Genomic DNA, 25,963 nt, shown 5'->3' on the forward strand with positions numbered 1-25,963 from the left:
TATTAACCAATAGTTCCTAATTCCTGGTTCCTAATTACAGATTTTATGATTGAGTTGCTTGCCTTGAAAGAAGAAGATTAAAGGAAATAAATGGTACTGTAGACATTCTCTTTCCTTTACTAAGATATTGTTAAAATGAGTTGGTTTCCTAAAATATAGTCCACTTCCTGCATCTGAGGTCTGTTTCACTTGAAGGTTCTCAGTGCCTGTAATTCAGATTAGTGACTTTTAAGTGCTGTAGGGTGAAGTTACCTTCAGAACTTCTGTTTAAAGTAGTAATTAAAAATGGGAACGTTTTTTGCTCCTGTGTCTTAAAAAAATACTATTTGTTTTTTACAAAAATGTTTAGGCAGAATTAAATTGATGCTGTTCCATTCACTCAGAAGATCATCTTTATTTTTAATTTAGAAACACTTAGGTTTGTAGCCAGGCATAGGCTATGTAATATTGAATGTGTAAAATATTTTTCACTCCTGAATGTGATATTTTAGAAAAAACAAACTTTCTCTAAACCAGTGTTTTCCTTTCAGGTTCTCTAACAGGTACAGTATGTATATATGTAATACATACAAGAAACCTGATAGAGGCATTTGTAAATTTGGCTTGCTGGTTCAGAAGAGACTTACTTTCCTCAGTAGCAAATGGGCCATGTGGAGGTACTTTACTGGTGGGTGGGGATGGTTTATTTTATTACCATGTGGAGTGCTGTGTGAAGATGAGCACAGGTGAGGCAAAGGGCCAAAACTTCAAATACTCTCCTTTAAATCTAGATGAAAACACACAATGGTAATTGAATGACTGAGGTCATTGAATCAAGGTAAGCCTTTTCTTTTGCTCTTCAGTTGAGGAGGCATGGAGGATGTAGAAGTCCTTTCTTGGGTTCAAGATCATGATGAAATTGGTCAGAAGCAGGGTATTAAATAGTCGCTCCTGATTTGTATAAGAACTTCTGCAGCTCTGATAGTTTAAAGGTTTCTAGGAGACTTAAAGAATAAGTAATGAAATAACAGAATTGTCTGTCTCCACCCTTCCCTCAGTAAAAATTTATTTCCCAGCCCTTGCTATGCCTGTGACTTGATGTGGAGGTACATGAGCCACCTTCCACTGCATGTAGTGTTGATGCCTGAAGGGGAATCTTCTGCTAGTTAGTACCTCAGACTACGGCATGGTACATTAGACCTGCTGTCAGCAGTCAGCTCCTCCTGAATTGTTATTAACAAGGGAAAAGATTGTGGAGGTTAAAAAAAAAAAAAAAAAAGAGGAATAGAAAAGAAAGGAGGAAGGGTGTTTGATTTCCCTCACTACCTACTTTTAAAGCCTTCAGCCTTTGTTTTTCTTTTTGTCAGCAGGCCTCACAGATTTAGAGCATTTGCCCTGCTTCAGTCAAAGCTTTGAGCTGTATGCTTGGCACAGCTTGAGGAGAGCTTGACAGCCAGCAGCTGAGGAGTCGGATGTGAGCCCAGCTACTGCAGCTGGGAAGATGGCTCCAGATTCAGCATCTGGGTCATTTCATCTGCCAAACGTGCTCCATCTATGTTCTTCCTTGCTGCTGACGTGGCTAGGGAGAAGATAGGAGCACGGCAAACTCTAATGAAGGGAGATGAAAGCAGAATCTTAACTGGACTGGAGGAGAATGCTCTGCATGAGTGGCGTATGGAGTTTAAAGTGCAAGAGGTGGCAGTAAAGTTTGATACGAAGAGGAACTGTGTAGAAGCTGAAAGTCAGCTTTGCTCTAATGAATGAAATATTTCCTATTAATGGCACTGAGCACAAGAATACTTGTATGTGGGTCACTAGTAACAGTTGCCTGTGTATTGAGTGCAGATGTCCTGAAGTTCTGAATTAGCATCTGTGTTTGCAAATCATTGAATTTTTCCAGTATATTATTGTAGATTAATTTTCTTAGAAGATAGATACCATTATGCATTATGGATTTGAATCTGGAATGGAAAATGCAGTTTATTGCTTCCTCCTTCCTTCCTTGTGGGGACTTGCAGAATATCTCCTTGGTAGGAATTTAGTTGGGAAAACAGCATTGCCAAAGAATTTTAATGTATTTCAATTGTCTGTTGATGAAATTTAGCCCCTGGAAATGAGTAGCTGCCTTGGAGTGAATGGGCCAGCTCTGTCCAGATGGGAGTTTTGTGAACCTGTGCTTTATTTTACACAGCAGGAAGGAAGAGTTGAGTGAGCAACTGCATAAAGCAACTTGTTGTTTCTTGTGTCCTACAGAAGTTGTCTTTTCCCCCCAAGCCTTCTGACCAAAGGGTTTTGAAGTGACAATGTAAACGTCCTTCTAAACCCAATTGTTATATAAATGGCAGGCTATTGACAAGGCAGGAGTTAAGTACAACATCTAGCATGAGCTCTTCAGAGCCATAAGATCCAGTGCTACAAGCCCAGTGCTCCAGCAGTGAATCAGGCCTCTGAAAAGCATCATAGTGGCTTCAAAATGAGATTCAGACTTTTGGTTTTGTTTTGTTAATGCCATATTTGGTGGTTCTTCTCCTAATGTTCATTCTGTGGTTAAGGCTTTTATCACACTTTCAGGTATTTCTGAAACTTTTGAGGCTTGTCAGTCAATCTCTTTTGTAGATCCTCTTACTATAAATTAGTGAAGGTTTATCAGGCTGGAGAAGAAAACAAGAAAAAACCAAGAAACTTTCTAAGTGTAGCGAAATGTGATTGGTAAAATCTGTACTTATTAGAAAGAGAAAGGCATCTGAAAAAGATGTGTTTCCAGATTGCCTCCCCAAAAGAGAAAGAATATCAGCCATGAGGACATGAGGAAACGTGCTGTTTCTGCTGATACTGACTTTTTTTACTTCATGAAAAATTCTTTTCCTTGCCAAGAGATAGGAGAACTTCTGTGAATGTACAGATGCTTGCTTTTCTCTAGTGAATTCTTTTTGTAAGCATCCAGTGTGTAGCATCATGAGATACAATATGTTTTCCATATCTCAGAGTATTGCTCTTCAGGCCTGTGTCCATTTTAATATATACATATATCTGATGGTTATTGCAAATGTTCAGACTAATAATTTTTAAGTTATCCACACGTATTGCCAAAGTTTGATATGTGTTTGTTCTCCTTATATCTAGAAAAAGCCATTTTACAGTACCAAGTGGCTGCTTTTGTAGTTTGTAGTTGCCAACTTTCCCTGAAAATTTACTGCTGACTGTTTTGAGGTTAATTTTTTCAAGAGAGGCAAGAGTCTTCTTGCGCCTGTAGCTACAGTGCTATGTTCTTACTTTTCTAACTAGTATCACAGCAGTGACCCATATCTCATGTTTTTTATTCACTACAGTTATGCAACCTCATAAGCAATTATAAAACTGACCTGAATGATGCCTATTTCCCTGTGCTTTCTGGAAGAGCTGAGACCAGGAGCAAAAGCAGACGCTGTGATTATTTTCAGAGCTAGATCTTTTCATGTTATGTCTTCCTTCAGCAGCTTTTCCTATTGTTCACAGCCAAAGGGAAGTGCTTCTGTTGAATTCTGTTAGAGAGGGGTTAAGTAGACACACAATCTGGTAATTGTAAATTTGATTTGTAGAATGACCTGTCTTGAATTTTATGATCTTCTCAAAAGTTCACATGAAAACTGGAATCCCTTTTTATGTACCATTTGCTATCCAATATGCTTTTCCGTTTATAAATGCAGTGCTATGCAGAGTCCTAAGTTAAATGTATATGATCACAGAACAGTATGTAATGAGGTCTGGGGTTGTTACTGATAATATATTAATCAGATTTAGGTTTGTATGCCCATGGAGCAGCTTTGCACTTGTTCACTCTTCTGTTCCCTTAGAGGTTTTCTATTTGGTGTTCTGTAAATTGCAGATAACTTGCAGCAATGCATTCTTTGCAGAGAAACTAGCACCATAAAGCTCTTAATGCTGGCTGGATGTTTTGGTTGCTTCTGGGGTAGGAATAATACAAAGCACTAAACCTGGTTATTAAAGGAGCTGTTTCTGTTGTCATGTGGTGGCATGAGGCATCAAAATGAGGCATAAGGCCAAGTTTTGTTTCCAGCCTTGGGTCAGATGCTGTAAGTTGGCCAGGGCATAGGAGGATATTTTAGTACAAGGCTTTTTCTTGGCGGGCACTAAGGAACTTGTCGCTTACTTTGGCTGTTTTGTGCTGCCAGATAACAGGATTTTTTCCTAGCCTGTTTGCTGCTGCTTTGCTTGGTGCATCTCAGTCCTGCCTGGTAACAACTTCTTCTATTCTGGTCCTGTTTTTCTGCCAGCAACCATTTCTAGGGTGGTTTTCTGTAAATGGACAGTATTCGCTAGTTAAAAGAATGCAAAATTTTTGTCATTAGTAACCTAAAGCCCCCATTTGGAGTCTTGGCTTCAGCAACAAAAATCTTGTGGATTAACCACTTTCACCAGCGAGAGGCTTTCTGATGAGCTGTGGGAAGAAGCGTATGCTTGGTGGTAGGTCTGCAGTAAACAGCTGGAATTTACATGTGGTGAATTAGCACCAAATAAAATTAATCTTCTTTTCTTTTTCTTAATTATCCTTGCATACTCGAATAGATCTATTAAACGTTTGTGCAATAGGAATTGGTAAAACCACACATTTACAATACGTGAGTTTTGATTGTGCACAGACAGAGATTTCTCTGCTCTGGTGGTGCCAGGGCCTGCGTACTTAACGTAATGGTCTATGATCTGATGAAGGGACCACTCTAATCACTGACTCCTCAGCATGCAGTGATGCCCTGAGCTGGATTGGAGTGCTGCAGCCACTGGAAGCCTTCGCTTCAATTCTGAATCTTTACTTCACATTAACTTTCAGACCTGCTGGTTTGAATCCTACAAAGCTGGCAAGCATAAGTAGGTATAAGATATACTGCATTTATATTTCACAGGCCTTTTTAACTGTAGGTTTTCTCTATAAAGAGGTTGTAAAAGGTAAAATGTTTCTGACAACTGCTTGAAGTCCTTATTTCTCTGAAGACTATAAGAGGGCTAGTGGGTTCCTTACAGCTGATGTAGCAATTCTTCTTTGCAATTTAGGCTGAGATTTCTAAAAGCCTTTGTTTCAGTTGAAAGCCTGCTGATGTTTTGCAGGATGCCTTAAGCAGGTGAGGTATCTCCCAGTGATTTCTTTTCAGCACCAAAATGCCTCTCAACTTAAGAAGTATTACTGGAAGAGTTTGATTTTGGAGGTCCTAGTTTTATTAAATCTTGAACTTAACTTGCAAAAGAATGGAGAATATTAGAAGAGAACTGGTGTGGATTTTAATGACAAGTTCCCCACCCTCCCTTCAGTTCCTGAGAGAATGTGAAAGCAAGCAGCAGTTTTCAGTCTTTCCCTCTTATGTTTGCTGTTTATCTACTTGAACAGAATCAGTTGCAAGACAAAACTTTGCTCATGCTGCTAATTAGTAATTTCAGATAGTAGCAATCAGGCTATGCTTCTGTCAGGAAAAAATACTGCCTCCTGATGCTTCACACTCCTGCTTCACTTTCGTTTGAGCCAAAGGGTTATCACAACTGTTTGTAGATTGATTTCTGGGTGCTATCATGACATTAGTGTCAAAGAACCAGCAGTGCGAGTTAGGCACCCAAATAATGTCTTATGTGCCTGAAAAACTTGTTTGAGTCATTTAAGGAAGGAGTGTGGGTGAAGTAGGCTACAGGGAAATACTTCATTGAAAGAGCTGATTTGGATGAGGCTGTGGATTCTAAACCCATTCAGGGTGCTTTTAGGAAAACGGCAGTGTCTGTGAAGAGTGAGATCTATGATAAACATTTTAATAGCTTGCTTTATAGAGTAGGAGACAGAAGATACTTGCTGAAATTAATTTCTTCAGTATTAGATGAGGTTTTTAAAGTGGTAAATTTTTATTTTAAAAAGGAGAGAGAATATGGGAGGGGAAGGGAAAGATGCTGTTAATTTCACATACGTGGTTTTCCTGATACAATCTTTTTTATTTCTTTAAACAAAAGCATCAATTGGAACTAAGGAAGAAGCCTTTCTTAAAGACTTGGTATTTTATTTTTGGCTAGGACTGAAAGCTATTGTTGCCTAACTTAATGCTAAACTGGCAAATCTATGAACTGAAGCCAGTATTGTTACTTGGATCTAAATTTGTAAGGACATTTGGTTGTCTTGGAATAAAGGATGAGCATATCGTTTATCTCAAGGGCAGAGTTATCTTCTAAAGATTATTTGCGTAGGCTTAGAGCTGAAAATGTTGCTTAGCATATTGACATGTGACATTTAAAGTAGCAAGTTGATGGAAGGGAAGAATAATAGCAAATGGTGATGAATATGTCAAATGATCATACAGTAGGCACAATCTTCACCCAGAGGCTGTTTTTTGGCAAAAGGCAGAGCTTTTCTACAATAGCAGCTAACATTACAAGGAGGAAAGTTTCCAATAAAGGCTGTGATTCGTGAAAAATGGCTTTTATTATGTTTTTAGGGAATGAACAGTTTGAGTGTCAGATAAGACTGGGCTTAGCTATGGCTCGTATCAGTTTGACTTAGAATGTCATTTTAATTCCTGTGAGAGTAGTGCAAACCCACAGGCACCTAGCTCAAATTACAACTTATTTATATTGAAATTGGGAATTAAAATCTAAAAAGCAATCTAAATGGATAAATCAGTCTAAACAAAAACAGTGTCCATACAGCAGGTTATTCAGATTTAAGTACAGCAGTTTGCTAATGCTTGCTTGCCCACAAAGCTTGCTTTCTTTTAACTAATATTCCATGTATATTTTTGGCTACTGGCAGGGAAAGAGAGCCACTTTCTCTGCCTTCTGCATGGAAGGAAGTTTTTTTGGAGAAGCTGCTGCATCTGCTGAGACCTAGAGAGAGAAGTAACAAAATCTGATATTGTACATGGCAGCTGGAAATCCAGCCTGTGTTAGATACCTTTGAATAGACCTGATTTCAAGATAGGAGTTAGCAAGAATCCTTCAACCCCAATTAGTGTATACTCTGAAGAACTTTGCAGGCTTTAGACCATAGTCAAAATCTTCCTTATAAAATCTCAATTTTTCAAAGTGATTAAAACCACTCGTTAAATTTGTTGAGGGACTTTAAAGTGTTCTGCTTGTGAGTTGTTTCAGGACATTGTATGAAGAGAAGAGTTTGAGCTAGCAGGTTTCAATGGGAAAAAACCAGTGGCATTATGTTTGCAAGTATGATTAGTGCCTATCTAATTTAGGATTGAGTGGAGAGGAAGAAGTTGTTGCTGGTGATGTTAGTCGTGACAAAACATTTCACATAAGAGTAAAATGGAAACATATTTCAGGGTAGCATAAACAACAACTAGATATTAAGAATCTTGTCCACCTTAGGCTTTGAAACTTCATCTCAGTCAAGGGGTGTAGCCACTGCCATTTCTCATGTGTGTTGTCTCTTCTGTTACCCAGCACTCCACTGTCACAGGCAGGTGCTGAGAACTAACTCTTATATAGCATTTTCTTTGTCAAGATCCGAGTCCATTTTTCTGTGGTTTGTTCTTTCTGTCTTAAAAGAAGACACAGAGATGGTCCTACCTCAGCCTAATCAATATCCTGCAGGATTTTTCAGCCGCTTATCTTAGCTGTAGGAAATTAATCCAAATTCAGAGAGTTGGCTCTCCAAGTGTCTTGACCACCATTAAATTGTGGAGTATCTTATTTCTATTCTGTTGAAGATTTTATTTTGTTGTAGCTACCTTTCTCAGCAGTGAACAGGACAGCTCAGCTCTTGGGTGAATTGCTCTTGTGGTTTGAGGCAGATGGAAATTTTACTCCTAGCTCTGCTGGTTCATGTGTATCCCAAACCAGGTAAGCAAGTGACTATTACCCCAGCTAAGCACATGTTGCTTCTGTGGCTCAGTGAAGTCGTTGCAGGAGGAGTGTGCCACCCAGAGAGAAGACATCATTAAAAGCACATGGCCTGAAGGTATGAGTATCTGGAAGGATGGGGACCAGACTTTTAGCCCTTGCTTTGACCCGGCTGAAAGCTGGTGGTTAAGAGGTTCACTTAGCATGTTTCTGGCAGACATGTCCCTTTTCCTGAGGCAGCAGATGCTTGTTTGTTTGCCTGCTTTCTAAAGCTGATCTGTGTATCTGTGAGGAGATTCACAGGGTAAATTTAATACATTAATCCAGAAGTTCTCTTCCTAGCCTGTTACGTGGAAAAATGAATGTGCTGGGACACACTGTCTAGCTTCATCTTGGAAGCATCATTTTGGCTTCATCTCAGAACTTCTGTGTTTACAGCAGGCCATTTCGCTGTTAGAGCTGCTCTCCTTTTAGCTAACTTCTTAGCCCAGTAGTTTTGTTACTGACCTGACTTAAGAGAAATGTGTTTATAGCTGACAGGCTTCTGGCTGTTTGTGGAGTCACTTCTTTCCCCCCTTCTTTCCTACTTTGTATTAGGTCCTTATGCTGGAGAAGAGGCTTCCTGTCTTTTAGCCCCCTTGTGAATGCAAGGGAACAAACTGCAGCTGCGTTACTGGAGAGGTTAGTGGGCATTTCTTAGTCTCTACAGTGTCCTTCATTTTCTGCTGTCTTTCTTTAGCCTAATTAGCCACCATGTAGATCAGTTGGAGCAAGAGGCCATCAGGAAATGGAATGGTTGCTTCAAAGCCTTGTGCACTGTAGCAGTTTCAAAGGAGTGCAGACAACTGACAATCCAGATTCTGCTGTCCTACAGCCTGGAGCAAGGATTGGGTCCTTAAGGTCCCACATTTGCTGCAAATTGACCTAACCACTGAGCTATCACTTGTACGACTAGCTTACTGCCTTTTCTGCTGGATAAGCCAAAGCGGAAACTACAACAGAAGATAATTCTCTAGAGCTGGTGAGTCCCTATAAGCACAACTAGTGAATCTGTCATCACTTGCTGTGTAAAGAAGCCAAAGTTAGCCTGAAGCATTGTTCTTTTATGTAACAGAGGGGAAATGGCTCTGGTCCAGGTGATCCAGAAGCCTGAGGAGCCAGACCATCCTGTGATGTTGGCCTGATTAGCTGTAAATAATCCGGGCTCAACTGCCCTGTTCTGTGTCTTTGCCCTTTGCTGGTTTTTTGGTGAGAGGAGGGGGAAGGTTTTCTAGCTACAAGGATAGGAGACCCTGTTTTTATGAATGGGACTACCTGTACTGTGAACTGGTTCTGGTGCATGCGTGGAATGAAGCATGGAGAGAGTGGGTTTATGAATGCTTGTACAGAAGCATCTGGATAATTAACTCAGCTATTAGGTAGGAGTGTTTAAATCCTTAAACACATTTTCTGTGGGAAGTACAGGCACGCAAGAGAGACGTGGTTTGATGCTGACTTCCACCTAATTGCATATCAGGAATTGAGGTGTCATTTTTGAGTCTGACCTGGAATAATTTATTCCGTATCACAAGGATTTAAACCTAGTCTTCCTGCCAGGGTAACACCATCATCACTAGGCCATTTTTACCAGCTCATCCATCTCCACTGACAAGCTGGTGTGCTGCAATTGAGGGCCCAGGTCAATTTGCTCTTTTGGTCCTGCAGGAACAAATGCTAGTTAGCAGTGGGGGGAAGGAGCAGACACCGGCCCAAGTCACAGAGGGTATTCCAGGATAGCATGGTCACTGTTTCAGGTGCTCTCATGGGAGCATCCTAAGCCTTGCATATTAGTTACCCTTTCCCACAGTTGCTGTATGTGAAAGGTCTTTGATCTATGAATGGGCCCAACACATGGTGCTTGCTCACTGTATGTTAACAGCAGAGATGTTATTTTTGGCTCCTGAATTCTTTTTCTCCTTGACTATTAGAGCTGAAAGACCTTTCGTCCTTAAGACAGGCAGCTGTTCGCTACATAGTGTGTTTGGGACGACATGCTACATAATGCTGACACCTCTATTGGGAACAATTTTTTTTGCAAAATGGGTAAGTGGCTTTTTAAATTGCCATTAAAAAACCTAAATAAAGTAGTCGTGTTTAAGTTTTAAAAAGAACTGGTATCTTTGGAACATGTAATTTAGAGAACTCACTGCAGTAATCCTTGATTTAGAACAATTACTGCACTAAAGTACTTGCTTTTTTTCCTTTTAAAAACAAAACCAAACCCCAAACCAAAAACCAAACAGGTTTCCAGCAAAGGCTGGGGTAAATGACTGGAATGGAAACGTAGCCAAGTCTTGCAAAACTCCAATATGCAATTGCTGTTCTCTCAGAGGCCTTTTCTCCTGCCATCTGAGTGCATTCCCTTGCCTGGTCACTTCTTTTGCTTTTTTTTTTTAACATAATCACTAGTTGCTATAAATAAATATTGCAAGAGCTAATATGCTGGTTGCGTTCTTACAGCTGGGGTTGTGTGCAGTGCACGCTGTTTTGAGAGGAAGCTGTTTTATAACATTTTTAATTATGACGCTTCTTATGCAACAGAGTTTAAGGGTCAGGTATAAACAATCTAATCACAAAGCTTCCCTGTGCTGTAACTCACCTATGTCATTTCTTGTAGCTCAAGCTTGACTCCACTCTCACATGTAACAAGATTCAGGAGCCAGAATACAAAGCATGCTGATTCAATGTGCAGTTCATAATGTTTATTTTGCAGTGGTGCTCACAAACCATTGGAGGAATTTATCTATGGCTGCACTGGGTTTTTTTAGCTCTTTTTAGTAGGGGTCAGGCACCTGTGTCTGGTTTCAGAGCTGTGGAATACCAGTCCCTGAACAAAACAGGAAAGGTGTCAGAAAGGTTGCTCATAGCATTTGGGGCTTGAAAGACTCAAAGGCCTGCGTTTTCAGCTTTGAAGCGTGCAGAGGAGCTGCTTGCTATTGCAGGAACATCTCACAGGCACCACTGGCAGTAGGGCAGACCACGCCAACTCTGGATCTGACACTCTGAAACCAGGCCCTCTGCAGCCACTTCCAGTCCCCGACTGCAAGATAATTTATGCAGCTAACTGTAGGCTCTTACCCCTTGTGTGGGAATGGACTGCATTCAGAGAAAGGAATCCATATTCCAAATCATCATCTTAGAACCACTGCTGCATTCACTAAGGCTTTAGTAGGAAACTGAAGAGATCATCGGCCCTGGTACTTCCCACTTAGACCAAATCTACCTGAGAAGTATAAGGGAGCACTGAGTCTGCCCATTCCTTACTCCTGGTATGAAAACAAGAGACTTCTGCTCTTCTTAGGAAGAAAAAGTCATTTTCCAGGACAACTTTACTTCAGGTGAGCAAACAGCCGAACAGACACATTGCATCTCCTACAGGGGAAGACTGAGCCAAAAGTCTTCAGCTTTAGAAGTGACTGTGCCTTCTTGACCTCGCCTCTACCTCTGTGGGATGCCGGTGCAAGCCACTCTCATTGACGTTAAGCCAGGCAATTGACTTCAGTTTTATTACAAAGCTTTTATTAAAAAACAAATGCTCAGCACATTAACTCAAACTGGAATGACAAAAAAAAAAAAAAAAAAAAAAAAAAAAAGGTTGACAGTATTTTTGGCAAAGGCTGTGCCTTACTATTTTAAAAAATGGGTACATCAATGCTCATTTCAACAACTGGCATAAAATCCCACTAACAGGCTAACAAAAACAGATACAAATACAGAACGAATGAAGTAATAATTCAAGTGCTGGGCTTTTTACAAGGAGAAGGGGAATGGGTGAGAAGGAGAACTCACTGCAGTCAGATTTGCTGGATGTATTGCTTATGCTTACAAAGTAGATGATGCAAGACTAACATGTCTACTGACCAGCGGACTGTTGTTACATTTATTTAGTTCTATAGGACACTGTATTATATAGACTGAGAAGAGGCCACTATTTGTTACAAATAGTTTAACAAAAAGCCACCTTTTTTTTTTTTTTTTCTGTACAGTTTTTCCTCTGGCAGAAAAAAAAAAAAAAAAAACAAAAAAAGAAAACAAAAAAAGAAAACCTCCTTTTATTTAAAAAGTATTTCAGATTTCTGACACTTGTTTAAAAGCTCATACCTAGTAAAATATACACCAAAGAAATTACAAACTAAAAGTTAAAATATAAAAGCATTCAAGTTTCTTAAAAAAAGCTAAAACCAAAATTGATCCTGTCGCACCATTAAATAAAAAGAAGGGTGAGTGTGTCATCCTGGTCCAGGCAAAATTCCATTCCTCGATGTGCTGTATGGGGCAGCTGTGGTCTATGTTACTCTTTTGGCTGAAGCAGGCAGAGACAGCCATGCTGCTTTGTTTGCTGACTTGATATGGACACAGATGAGACGGGGCTTAAGAGTGCAAGGCAGAGGTGGAGTGAAGACAAAAGCTGCTCTGCTGACCCAGGAGCTCATTTTGCTCTATTTATATCAGGGCTGGACCTCGTGATAGTGAAGGATTTTGGCAGTGATTGTCTTTATGATTCAGTGTCTCTAGCAGTGACATCAGGGTGAATGACATCCTAGACAGACTCCTTGGGGGTGGTCTGTGTGGATGAAGGACACACCTAGGGTTTAACAAGCTTCCATCTCCAGAAGGGGTCCTGGTGTCGCCGCCTTTGCTTTGCAAGTTGAGAAAGCATTTCTTTTCCCACCTACAGGGAAGCGGGGAGGGGGAGGAAGAGACAGAGAAAGAATATATGAAGTTTTTCTGTTTAAATCCTTCAGATAAGCTGTAACTCTGTGACACAACTGTGTTAGTGGAATGTGCGTCTGCAATGGCCAAGTGCAGAGTATTGCTACTTGCTCTTGCTTGAAGTCTGCAAGAATATTTGTGTACTTTGGATTGTAAATAGATGTCCACACCAACTAGAAAGCTAGGGGTTTAAGCTGTTTAGACATCCAACACATTACAGAATAAATTCCCTTTTATAATGGAGTTAATTTATCTACAGCATGTGACCCAGATATCTGTTACAAAACCAGACATCCTCAGGCCTTGATACCACAGTGGTTGAGGTCAGTTAAACCTCTTACTTCATAGCCTCAAGCACTGCTCCCTGAGGAAATGCTGTCTTCTGTAAGCAGCTGGTTAGAGGAATGTGATAGGTGAGGCTTACGTGAGCGCTGACCCTACCATGTGTCCACACAACTGGGGAGGAGTCTTTCTGCTCTTCAGTGGGGTAGGGAACATCTCCCAGCTGTTTAAGAGCCGTGGGTCTCTTACCTAGCAGTAAAGTTCACTAGCATCTTGGAAGGATTTATGTTCTTGCAGCATATGAAGAGGTCAACAGGGCAAGCCTAATAGGTATTGCTCATTCAGAGAGGAACAGTTCTTCATCACTAGGTCTGTGGGTTACATCAGCTGACTTGCACAATTGCTAACTCAACCATCACCCCTGCCCTTCTGACCCAGACAACTGGGTTATAACAGGGACTCCGCCCAAGACTGTCTGATGAGTCAGGCGGTTTTCCACAGACAGACACATGCTCTCCAGTAATGGTCTCAGGATTACTGGTATCTCAAAAAATCTACGTTAACCTCTAGGCCTCTGTGTAGTACTCAGTTGCCAAACAACTAGAGGGTTCAATGAGCAGAGCTTTTGTGAATGACCCAAACTAGCACAAGAATGTAGTCTAGTGGGGAAGGTGAGTGAATTTTCACCAGAAGAAACACAAAATGCTTTGTCACACACAGACACGCTGCCAACACCCCGAATCACACAAGGCAAGAGAGAACAAGTTTATGAAGAAATGGTTTAAACCACGAGTCAAACTTCTGTTAGACTAATAGACAGACTGCATGAGCCTGTAAAAGCCACAAGCAGAATTAATCAGCAAATACTACAGCAGCAGTATTTAAACCACGGCCATTTATAACTGGGCACCCACCTCCCATCTGCAGCAGCTTCTATGCAAGAGTGTAACCAGTGTACCGGTTGAGTACACTCCTGAATAAGAAGTTACACAGGCTAATCTACTCGAGGACAGAAAGTCTCCAAAACTGATTCTGGACCCTTTGATTTTAGTTAGCATAAGCTGAGGCCCCAAAATCTTACTAAATAAGTTGACTCCTCATCAGAGGCCACCTACATGACCACTGTTTTAGTGGAAAGCTGAGGACATTGAAAAGGTTTGGCTGCAGACTAAGTAGAGTGGAAAGAACAAGTACAAATTCATATATATAGCTTTAATTTGAAGGACACTCTTCCCTTTCCAAAATGCCACCATCCCTGATACATAATGGATGATTTTCACCTGCTGCTGGTAGCCACAGAAGGACATTTAAAGCCACTGCGGCCTCTTAAACATCACAGCTGAAAGTCCATTGGCAAACCAAGTGGTTTCAACAGAGGTGGTCTGTATTGACTAATTCAGTTCCTATTTCCTCATAAAACCAGCCCAAGTCCCAACTAAAAAAAGCCTTCTGAGCTTCCTGCCTTTTTTTTTTTTCCTTTCCATAAAGTAGCACAGTGCTCCGTAACACGTGTGGATCAAAGAGCTGTGACGGGCTCTACCTTTCCAAGGAGCACGAAAGAGAGGCCAAGCAAACAGCAGAGGAACACTGGGGAGAGCACCCTGCAGCTTTATATTTATTCTGTGCCTTTTCATCCCAGATTTTCAAAGGTTTGGTCCAGGTTGCTCTTCCTGGGAAGGTTTTCCTCTCAGTCTTACATGAAAACATTCAGCTTCCTGTTGAGGAATGGCCTTGAGGCGCCAGGCCAGTAGTTCACAGCAGTCTGATACAAGCGATGTGATTCAGAGCTACTCCCCATTAGCAGCCAGGAATGTCTACTTCACTGAAGGAAATGAAATGCTCTTCTGTTGAGATGGTTCCTTGCCTCCTCCCCCCTTCCCTTACCAGCAAGCTGTCTTTGAAGTCAGGAGGTTAAAACAACGACCGTGGCCTTGCTCTGGCCCTCAGCTTTTTCAAGCAGCAGCCATCACTTGTTTCTCAATCCAAAGACAGCTTTTGCAGCGCTTGCCTCCTTTCCATAGCCCCTCTTCGCGCTTGATTATGCCCTGCTCCAATAGAGAGCTTGCAGATACTACTGGAATTCTGTGAGGGGACAGGCACAGTGAAGTCCCAAATACTTTTATTTCTAAGTGAATACTGCAGCACAGCAAATTACACAGTAGCTACACTGAAAACAGCATCTAGAACCCAGCCTTTCCCCAGCTGCACATTAAGGCTACACACTGGAAATTGCTTCTACTGCTGATAAACCAAATAATACCTAAAAAATACGAATGATGATGGTGTTGCCTTACAGATATAAAACAGGTCAAATCAGGATTCTTTTCAAGAAACCACAGGCATGTGCTAAGGAGACTGAAGACTTCCCACATCTAAGGCTTCACTGGGGGGCTGCAGCTGAAGTCTGGCCAAGCAAGGCATGCCCTAGCAAAGCCCAATCCACAAGTGAAGTCGGCACAATCAAAGACTGCAATTACAGCTCCCTGGCTGTGGTTAGGCTTCAAAGAAAGTGCTGCAAGTCACATTTTACATATGTGAAGTCTTGAGTCTGAGCCACAATAGGAGGCACTGTCTGTGCCATTTGCAGTGTGCATCTGACTGCAGGAGGAAAAGGAGGGGGGGGAAAAGCCTACCTCGAGAAGCAAAATTCAACAATAATTCGGTGTAAAAAGAAAAGCCTTAATATTGAAGTGATAAAAGTGTATTTTGGGAATCACTGCAGTAAAACACAAGCCTCCTAAGAAGTCTGGGCTCAATGGCTGAGGGCAAGAGCATCAAAGGGGGATCAGAAGTCCTCCCCACACTTGGGAAGGAGATGGATTGAAGGGTGAGTCCACAAGGGCCTTGTGCTCCTCCTCTAGTCTTTAACTCATCTCCTTTTTTCTAGAACAAGGAAGAGGATTATGCAGCTTCATCCAGGTCATGCTATTTGGAAGAAGTTATGGAAGAAAGTCAAGAGCATCTGGGTTGGTACAGTAGTAAGTACAGAGTAAAAGAGATGGATAATCCTTCACAGAAAGCAAGAGAAAGTAAAAAAAAGGCTACATATAGTAATGGCAGTTTTATGTATTTATTTTTTTTTAAAGTCAGTCTCCAAACCTGGCTTTTAATCCAGTACTTCAAACAAATGGCAAATTCAGGGACCCGGTAGCTGAAAACTGTCATTTTCTTTTGAAGTCCATAACGAACATGTTCAACTTACTGCCAGGGTTTATCCAATACTCCAGAAACTTGGGTAGCAAAACCAGGTCATTATTTATCAGGAAAGTTCACACTGTTTGTGAAGCCCCTTTGTATTTTCTTTAGCAGCAGAGCTGGAGAGAGTTTCAGGCGCAAGCAGATAGATGCCGGCGCTGCAGTCTGCTCCTCTTCCTGCCCAGCTGTGCCATGGTTTGTGGGGTTAGCCTAAACCAGATCCTTGAAATGTCCTGGGCAAACAAAAACAAACACTCCACAACCGTTGTTGCTTCTAAACAAAAAACCACCTCCCAACAAAACCCCAGTCATTTTAGTAATCCGATTTGCTGCAGGGTCCAACAAGCTGTTAGAGCATGTGGATGGAGAGACCTACAGGAGACAGGAAAAAGCCCTCTCTGCAAGAGCTGGATACCAGCAGGCAGCAGAGAAAACCTTTTAAGCTGCCTTTGTTGCCAAAGAAATTAGATGAAATTGTACCCTAACACTGTAACAGATACTGCCATGTTGAAGCCATGGCAGTAGTAAGTTTTTCCTGGTTTTCTTGGTCTCCCTCCGCTCCCTTGCTACTGTTAGCCTCAGCCCATCACTAGTACGGATGAATGGAGACTCAAGTAACAAACTATCCACTAGTGTTTTAGTAACTACACCTGAAAATGCCTCTCCATTGATACATGGAATCTGGAGTCCTAAATTAGAGTCCTAAATTATGACCTTAGTTTGGCCTAAGCTTGATGCCTTAAGTGAACAGCAGGAATGCCCCCTCTTCCATAAGGCACAGATCTCTTCCAGAGCAGGTTAGTGTCAGCACGGGAAATGCCCAGATCCCAGATATTTTAGGGCTCCTGCTTTGTGCAGCTGAAGTCGGTGATGCCAAAGCAGGTGTGGCTCTTATCAAAGGCCCCCAGTGTAGGCAGCATGAAACCAGCAGCTCTATCACTGTGCTACAATCTTTAAAATGATCCTGCTGGGAGACCCAGGACATGTTTTTCCTGTTGGGGGTGGGAGGGGAGAGAGATTCCATGTTTATAATAAAAACCAGATTACCTCTAGGCAGCCATGTCCAGCAGCTTCTTAAAGAGGAATAATACTAAAAGTGATCTGTAAGGGTGGAAGAAATAGGCTTGTCCCCTTTTTGTATCCTCAAAGCATATAATAAATATTCAGAAGGCTATTTTAAAAACTATTTCTTTTATAGACTGAGAGCTGCTTACAAAGGTGCATCAGTTTCAGGGGCACTGAAATTGCTAATTCAGTTTTCACCTGCTGCAACAGAAAAGACACGAGGTAGGGGTAAAGGAGTAAGTGAAAATTCTTTCAAAAGAAAGAAATAACATAGGTGAAGTTTCCTTTGTAGATCATCTTTTCTGACACAGGTTAGTTAGAATTTGTGCTGTACTTTGAAAGGCAATCTCAACATTTAAATCTTCTAATACATGGAATAATTTAAATAGTTGCTTTCATGCAACAAGAAGTAATACAGCTGTAACCTGAATATCTTCTTGAGCTTCATCAACTCTTCTACACACAGACATCACAGAGCAACACTACCCATGTAAGACAGCAGTACACAGGAACAGCTACAGAATTCAAACACAACAACTTCACTTTGATGCAATTAAGTCATCTCAGCAGAAAATCTCTACTGATCTGAAATACACAAGCCTCCTGTTGGGTATCTCAAACGACACACATTTGGGAAGAAACCCAACTATTCATCAAAACATGGTCTCGCCTAGTGTCAAGGCAAATGCACACACCATAGAACTGATTATACACAGTATTTTGGCAATAACGTTTTACCTCATGCAATTTCAGGTATCCCCAAGATGAAGGATAAGGAGTTCTCAAAATGAACGAGGTTAATTCTGATGCAACTAGTATTAATGAGGAAACTTATCTTACTTTAGCAAAGAGGAAGCAACTTCAGAAATGATGTCTCTCTGCCCACTTAAGCTGTCTTAGTTCTCTTACCCCCTGTTCCCGCTCTACTGATACTTGCAGCAAGAACACTAATTCAGAGAGAAGGTCACTGGTACCATTTCCCTCAGTTGCATGTAACCCTGCATCACACACAACACTCCAGTGCCAATGGCACCTTCTCAGCACAAATGCTTCCAACATTTGCTCCTAATGCTGGAACTAACAGCAGAAAGTTGGTATCCTGAAAGGTCAGACTAAAATCCTAACTGGCTCTCAGCCTCACATTAATTCCCTAGGCAGTGGTGCTTCAGCTGGCTCTGCTGTGAGCCTCCTTACTTGTACAGCTTTCCACACTGCACATGTTCAAATCTGTTTATATGGTACAGTCTTAACAAGTGGGTAAAGGATCAAAGATTTGAAACAAGACTTGCATGAAAACTCTTAAAGTAGACAATTAAAGAACTGGACTGGTGTGAGAAGGTTCACTCTATTAGCAGTGACTTTTGCATCACCAAATTTTGGTTCGGTTTGGTTGGTTCTGTCTTTAGGATGGCTGGTTTGCATTCATGTATATCAGAAGACCTCATCAATCCAATCATAATCTCTAAAAGTCAGAGTCAAACAGAAACAACTCAGTGCTAGAGTTTGCTCAGCTTTGACAGAATTGCATTTAAATACAATTCTGTTGAATTAGAGGACAGATTTCACCAAGCTTAGTCTCCAGAAAAAAATGGGGAAGACTTTGCCAGTGGGTGTCATAACAACTTGCTCTCTAGCTGTTCAGGAATGCAGTAGCATTTTCTCATTTTGAAGCTTTTCATGTAAATACACTGAAGGATGAAAATGCAGTACAGACCTGAGATGAACACTAAAACGCCGAGGTTTTCTTCCAAGTGGGAATGAAGCCACATTTCAAAACCTTACTCTTTCTTTCTGAAAGTTTGTTTCAACAGAGTTTTTCTCATGACCTTAGAAGTCTTAATCTAGTGGTGAGTTTACTAAATCCACTAAAATACACCGTTCTCATCCACAGAAGAATGGTGCACCAGCCGTCAACTCCCTGTCCCCACCCTATCCCACAGGAAGAGTTAGAACAATAGTCGTCCCACTGTTCCTTCATTCTAGCCCAAGCCGCCTACTGCTAAACCCTCAGAAGTGACACTGTATGGGGTTTTTTTTATCACTTGTAAATGTGTCTGAGTTCAAACTCCATGCAGCATCTCTGACTTTGTGGCAGCACCTACAACTTGAGCATCTTTGACAAAGTAAACAGGTTCTAGACATTCACCTGCTGAATTATCTACTTTTCCCTTTGTCAGTGCCAGTTTAAAACATGAAATGCTGAAGGCCTGCTTCATAGCTGACCATGCTACACCCCTGCTTTGTAAATACTTAAAAAATGTTCTTGTTTCTCTAATCCCATATCTGTGCTGATTGTCCAGTTGAAAGCATTCTGCTGTTTTTTTATTTAGAAAACCTATGCTTTGCCTCTACCCTGACTTACCCTTATCCCTCCTATAGTCTCTGATTGCACCCAAAATAGCTTTTATACCCTTCCTTCCTTCCTGCACTTCACCAGGGTCCTCCGGCAGGTTGGTAAGGGAGAACTCGGTTTGCTCTGCCGCATCTCTCCCAGCAGGTGTCAGTGCCCCCCGTACCTGCCACCCAAACAGTGCTTCACGTTTGCTCTTCTGACGTTTTTTCTGATGTCAGAGAGCCTGAAAGAGAGGAGGTTTTCTATCTTTCATCGTGGCAAGATCAATCAGAATTAAGTTGCAGAAGAGGATCTGTCTGAGCGCTATACAACTTTTCTCTGGAAATTTCAACGCCTATGTGAAAAAGTCTGAAGTTAACTGAAGTATTCAATCTGAATGTTTCAATCCAGCAAATTCTCTGCTGTTCCTTCTGTCCCCCTTGTCTACACTGAAGACCACCGTGCATAGGCAAAACAGGGAATACAGAAACATGGGTCACACAGGAAACACAAGTTTTAAAACAAATCAGCACATGTCTCTGCACCACTATCACCACAAATTCTCTTACACACCTACTTCTGCACAAATCCTTCAGGGGCTCTGCTTAAAGCTTCTGAGCAGTCAAGGGGTATGTAAAAGGGTGGAGTGTTTGTTTTTTTTTTCAACTACTCCAGCAACATCAAGAGCACCGGACAAGCCAGGTTAGAAAGCATGTGCCTCAGACAGCAAGGTACCACATCCTCTTTGCATCGCCTTTCTAGGATGCTGGCCAGAAACCCATGGTCAACCATAACCACAGTCATCAGATGGTTCTTTTCCACAGTATTCTGGCTGTAGATCGATCCACTTGACAGTCTGCTTTCACAGCTTCACTCCATTTTATTTCTAAGTAATAAGATAAAGATATTCTAGTCATAAATTGTTTGTAACAACACTATCCAAAACTCACTTCTTCACCAAAATTTGACTCTAGTTTCCATGTAGGATGTTTGAAACATTCTATAGACAATTCATTGTTTAAAGTTAAACAGTCTTAATCTGATCCTTTTAAGTACTTCTGATGTAAATCAGTGTTAGTCAAAGTTTTCTGATTTTGAAAGCTTTGCTAATCTAAATGCCAGTTGTCATGGAATTTTGCAAGCCACAAATACACATCTCACAGCTTTTCAAATGTCTATTAAGCTTCTCTATCACCCTTTTTAGCCCTTGAAGATATGCCAAAACACAATGTTAAATTATGTAGCTTGTGAGGACTTCCCAACTACATCCTACCATATGTCAGATGATGTGTCTTTTACAGTTACCGTACATAGCAAGTCAGAAGTTAACTATTTCCATGTTGCAGAACAATTAGGAGTTTTCATGCTAATGAAAACCCTTCTATTTCCTTGCTGATTTAAAAATACTCATGGGATGCTAAAAAAATCAGCCTTTTTTCCCTTCCAAAAGTCAAACTGGATAGGAAATAAAATATCTTCACTTCTGCCACAGAATTGCTCTCATTTACAAAACTTCTAGAAGGCTGTGCTTAAAGTAGTAAGAAAACACCACCCTTCTGAAAGGTGCACAACAGACAATTTCTACATTGTCCTTAATCTTAGCTTTTCTCACCTATCCTTCCCTCCAGGCTTCTCCCAAAGTAATTTTTAGCATTATCAGGTCTTATGCAACTCTTGGTTTATTTCAAAGGAGAGAATAAATACGACTTATTTTTGCAACAAGTAAGTTATATCAAACACTGTGTTAGGCCATGTCAACTGAAAACAAGATCCTGCTTAGGGACAGTTACACAACTCTTACAGAATGGTGACATGCCTTGGAGTACCCCAGGATAATACAGCAGAGAATGGAGCACCAGGTCATGGGATTCCTAAAGCACCCTAATATTAAAGTGTTTTACAAACTGGCCATTCAGCCAGCTGGAGGAGATTGTGGAACTCAGCTAAATCCTAAGCAGTGAAGCCATAAGAAGTGAAGCTGCTGTGTACAACCCTGGGAAGAGGGGCAACTTAACGCTACCACCTTCACTGCATCACTAGTCAAATGATGGCCAAGCCGAAAAGCAGGTGAGAGGTTCACCTTAAGAATCAGTTATGTGCTGAAGTGTTCATGGACATAAACCAAAAACAACAAAAAAGCCCCACACCCAAAACTTTCACAGTATCTTAAATCATTTCTGTTTGCATGTCTCTTCCGTTACTTTCCTCTGAACATCCCACCACACAACCCTCCCACCATTTCATCCTTCTCACTTACATCACCGTAATTACAGCCCTGGCTGATCTCCTTTGTGCTGATCTCGAGATTCTTTCTTTGGTCTTGCCACCTACTCATTTCTGATTCTTCTCAGATAACAGAAGGCTTGTCTCCTTCCCAGACCTCCCACCCTCCTTCCCCCTCTTCCTTGCACCATCTGTACAAGTAAGAAAGCTAGTGTTTTCCTGTCTTCAAGAGCTCTTTGCGGCACTCACTGAAAGGCATTTCCAAACTTATCATCTTCATCCAGTAAAGACTACAACAGCTCTGCTGTGGGCCTGGTAAGATATTATGCTTGTGGGCAAAACATTCTTTGGATTAGGCTTGGAAAGGGCAAGAGTCTTAACCTTCAGAAGTTTACTTTGAAGTCTGTCTGGCTGATTCAGGTTCCCTAAATCATTCTGTGCATTTACTTCAGCTAGAGCGACATCTGTATGTCTCCAGTGGAGAATACTCACTCGGCACGTGACGTTTAGTGAGGCTGCCTACATGTGCATATTTGGAGTCAACAGCACGCTTCCCCTTCAGTGGAAGAAGATACCCACTGTTCTCATACTCTGTGTTACAAATTGCACAGGGACAAAACGTTACAAAACGGACAGGGACAGGTATTACCAACGGTTTCCACACTCTTTCAGACCTTAAGGGGGAGAAAGAAAGGAAGCGAGGGAGGGAGGGGTGTAGAGGTGAAAGGGAAAGAGAAAACTCATGTGCTCAGAACATGCATCCTCTACTATGGAAAATGCAGACAGAGAAGCTCCATCAAAAGGAGTTCATCCTTAGAATGTAAGGCATCCAAGAAACCAAATATGCCCTGGTTTTCAACCGCTGTGGTCCATAGTTGTATTCTGATCCCAATCAAACGCTCGGCATCAATTCAGATAAAATTATGTGTGTTTTGCTTACCGGTACTGTGTTGACATCAAAGGGAAAAATACAACAGTCATGGACCTGGGTAACTAAACTGAAACATCAGTTATAAAAATCAAGGTATTTCTTAAACACCTATGGCAGTCACTGTAACAATACTTTACAGCTACATTTGTTGTGTAGGCTACAGAACCCAAATGCTGCAATCCCCATCTACAATCAGCATGACTCAGGCTTGCCTGAAAACCTTTTGCTTAGCGGGAAGAAAAAAACCAGAGCACGCATTTCACCTTTTCACTTCAGCTTTAAAGAAAAAACAAAGTCTTAAACCCACCCAAGTTTAGACTAACCAGCAAAATGGTGTAACTGCAGAAGATGCTTGAATCACACTGACTGACACTGACACACTACACAGAGCAAACTTAACTTGTCTCCTAGCTGAAAGTCCCAGCAGAGCAGAGGGGCAACAGGAGGCTGCTTTGCTGACCACCCTGAGTGCCAAAGGCATCATGTAGCCAGACAAGGCAGAGGGGATAAAGTGACCAATTCTGTTGGTGACTTTAGTAAGTGTTCCTTTTTTGCATGATTCCTGGAATTCTTAGGGGTGTTCCAAGAACAATTAGACAGTGTGGAAGCAACTGTTCTGTCAAGTGAATGCCATTCCTACTAGGGAACATTATCACACCGAGAAGAAGGGAAGGACCAGCCTTCCAGTGCAAACACTATGAAATGAAGATCACACTGTGCACTGACAAGCAGACTAGATGGTGTCACTGGATATGTGTAATCACTACTCATTCCATCTTTGGTGCAGATGATACGATGTGAAGAGAGAAAACGCACTGGAAATACAACAACAACAAACCAACCCGCACAAATGAAATACCACTGCACAGCTGAGGGAGAAATTCTTGCTGTAACTGAAATACAGTCCCACTTTCTTAGCGGATGTTTCATTAGTACATAGGTGTACCCAGCCAGCCAGCATCTTGCAGGTGTCAGCACATAAAATGTACTTAAAGCCAGTGTCTAACCTGCTCTTACGAACTGTGACAGTCTGCTGGCTGGGAGGGTTTGCACTGTTTGATAAACCCATCCCTGTGCTTCCCAGGCAGACTTGCAGCACGTCAGTGAGGTATGGTCAATTTGACAATATGAAGGTTAAGAAGTGAAATGGTGAACACCTAATAGATAGCCGGTATAAAAACCATCAGTAGTCAAAGTAACAACAGCTTTGGGATATGATACTTCTGCAATTTTTGCTAAATTCATATTATTGCATAAAATTGATAAGAAAGCTTATTTCACAATTCAGTTTTATCATCAGGAAAGCTTTAGAGATGTTCTTACCATGCTTCAGATGTAGGCAGCTGTCATTCTGGGGCCTGTACCTGTAGAAGATTGTTTTCCTTTAACAAATTTCTGTCACAGAGTTTTTGCACATTCCAAATAAGTTTGTTTGCTACAGCATTACATGGATTTTCTTTTGTGGTTTTGATTTTGTTGTTTGCTTGTTTTTATGGTTCTTATACCAGCCATTTTTGTTGGGAAAAACAGGGTGTTTCTTTGTATATGTTTTACAGGCAAAGAGGAGACCTCACTGATGCTTTTAGCCAGCCTACTAGGCAGCAGAGTACACAGAAATGTAAAATACAACGATAAAAAATACAGTGGCTACAAAAAAGTCAGTGTAAAGTTCCCAGTGTCCAATAATCCCACACAGTGTTTGAGACCTAGCTAAGTCTAAGGATGATACAACACTGACTGAGGAGAAAAGCAAAGGTAAAGCAGGACAGTGATGCTCAAGTTCAGCCAAAGATGTTGATGCCATCAGGATGCTGCACAGAAAGGCATAAGGGAAAGGAAATGTGTATTGTGTGCATTTTCAAGAGCTTGCATTCAAGGTGAAGTATCCTAAAACATCCATCAGAAGCAAGTGTTAAGAGAAAAGCATGTAAATATTAGGTAGCGCAAGCCTGGTTTCTGAAATACACCTGAGGTGAACGGTAAGTAAGAGCTGGCCATGGCCTACCTGATGCTGATTCCTGCAACTTTTCTCTCTTCCTCTTCTTTTTCTTTCCCTGAAAAATAGGAAATTTTACCATATTGTTACGTGCATATAGCTTTCTTCTGTTGCTTCCTCACCTCACAGCATAGGAAAAAAAGCTATCTCCACATTGAGAAAGGGGTTAGGAAGAAAGAGCAGTTGTTTTCATGGTAGCTAAAACCTTTTCTAACCCCCTTCCAAGTGTTTCAATGGTAACAAGCTTTGCTCTGAGCATCTATGAAGAAATACATACACAATACATGTTTTTATATCCACATGGAATTGCAATTTCCGGCAGTTTTTTCAACTAACGCTGGCAGCCGCAAGCATCTAAAAGGCTTCTCACGCTTCATAATCTGATGACACATATGTCGATACCATAATTTATGGCTCTTACAAGTACTCTTCACACATTCATATGCTTACGCTGTCATACATGGCAACAGCAGACAGGGTGTTGAAAGTACCTAGGACAACCATGATTGTCCCCAGGGTGCAAACCAGCCAACTGAAACTGTTCTGATAATGCTTGTGTATTAACAACAGCCAAGTCTTGTGGGGCTGTGCCAGGAGAACATGGGTGTGCAATAGGCAAAGAGCAGACTGCTGTACAACACAGCACCCTTAATGTGACCGAGGTGCAGTACAGAAATGGACGTCTGGCAGCTGTCTTTCTCAGACACCACACTTGCACCAGTGTGCTGGCACAGGCTCATCACGCCAACCCACACACTCAGCCTTCTCCTGCACCCCCATCTATGGAAAAGGCCAGAGCTCCCAGTTCACAGTGTCTTTCAGGAAAACAAAAGGTCAGTTTAGACCCACAATTTTAAACCACAGTCATCTTGCGTTGCCCTAATTACCACTTTGATATTCCTCCATGTGACTTCTCTTTATTGACCTGTGTTGTCAGTCAAAGCTTTGGTTTTGTTTTGTTAAAAAAAAAAAAAAAAAGTCTTATCCATTTATATTTTAAAGAAGCCTTCAAGCTGCCAGGACAGGCTCTAACAAGTGAGCTTGGGCAAACCTCGGTGAAGTTGCTGTGAGTGGGACTGGCAGCCCACTGTCCATCCTTCTGCCCCCCCAGCCAGAGGTTACTCCACTCAGCACAGCTGGCAGCTGCCAACACATGTCCCATTGTAGACCATAGCACACACAGCAGTCGCACATGGGAAGGGCTGAGGTGGAGGGACACACTGTTCCATCAGCTAGCTCTGCAAGGCAACAGGATGGACAGCAACCACCTCAAACCACTGCAGTGCTCACGGAAGGACAGCAAGGGCTGTTCAACCGAGGGCTCCGGTGAAGCTATGGCAGATGAATTTAAGTAATCTCTAGTCTGCTCTGACAGTCTGTGCCTGCC

General features: G+C 41.6%; 1 protein-coding gene across 5 annotated transcripts in view; it reads right to left on the minus strand.

The window, feature by feature from the left end:
- Window positions 1–12,431: 12,431 nt before the first annotated feature.
- LEF1 (lymphoid enhancer binding factor 1) overlaps window positions 12,432–25,963 on the minus strand; it is a gene marked incomplete at both ends in the record, with an annotated part of 70,503 nt that continues 56,971 nt past the window's right edge. For 2 of the 5 annotated variants that reach the window (XM_080635198.1, XM_080635196.1), the window contains 2 exons: window positions 12,432–12,511; window positions 24,586–24,634. In XM_080635198.1, coding sequence (XP_080491324.1) covers window positions 12,432–12,511; window positions 24,586–24,634 — 129 coding nt within the window. Of the gene's footprint in view, window positions 12,512–23,909; window positions 23,945–24,585; window positions 24,635–25,963 lie in introns of those variants that run through there. The other 3 variants (XM_080635199.1, XM_080635197.1, XM_080635200.1) reach the window with 2 other exon arrangements.

Source organism: Psittacula echo (genome assembly GCF_963264785.1).
Source record: "Psittacula echo genome assembly, chromosome: 1".
In the NCBI taxonomy this organism is placed as follows: domain Eukaryota; kingdom Metazoa; phylum Chordata; class Aves; order Psittaciformes; family Psittacidae; genus Psittacula; species Psittacula echo.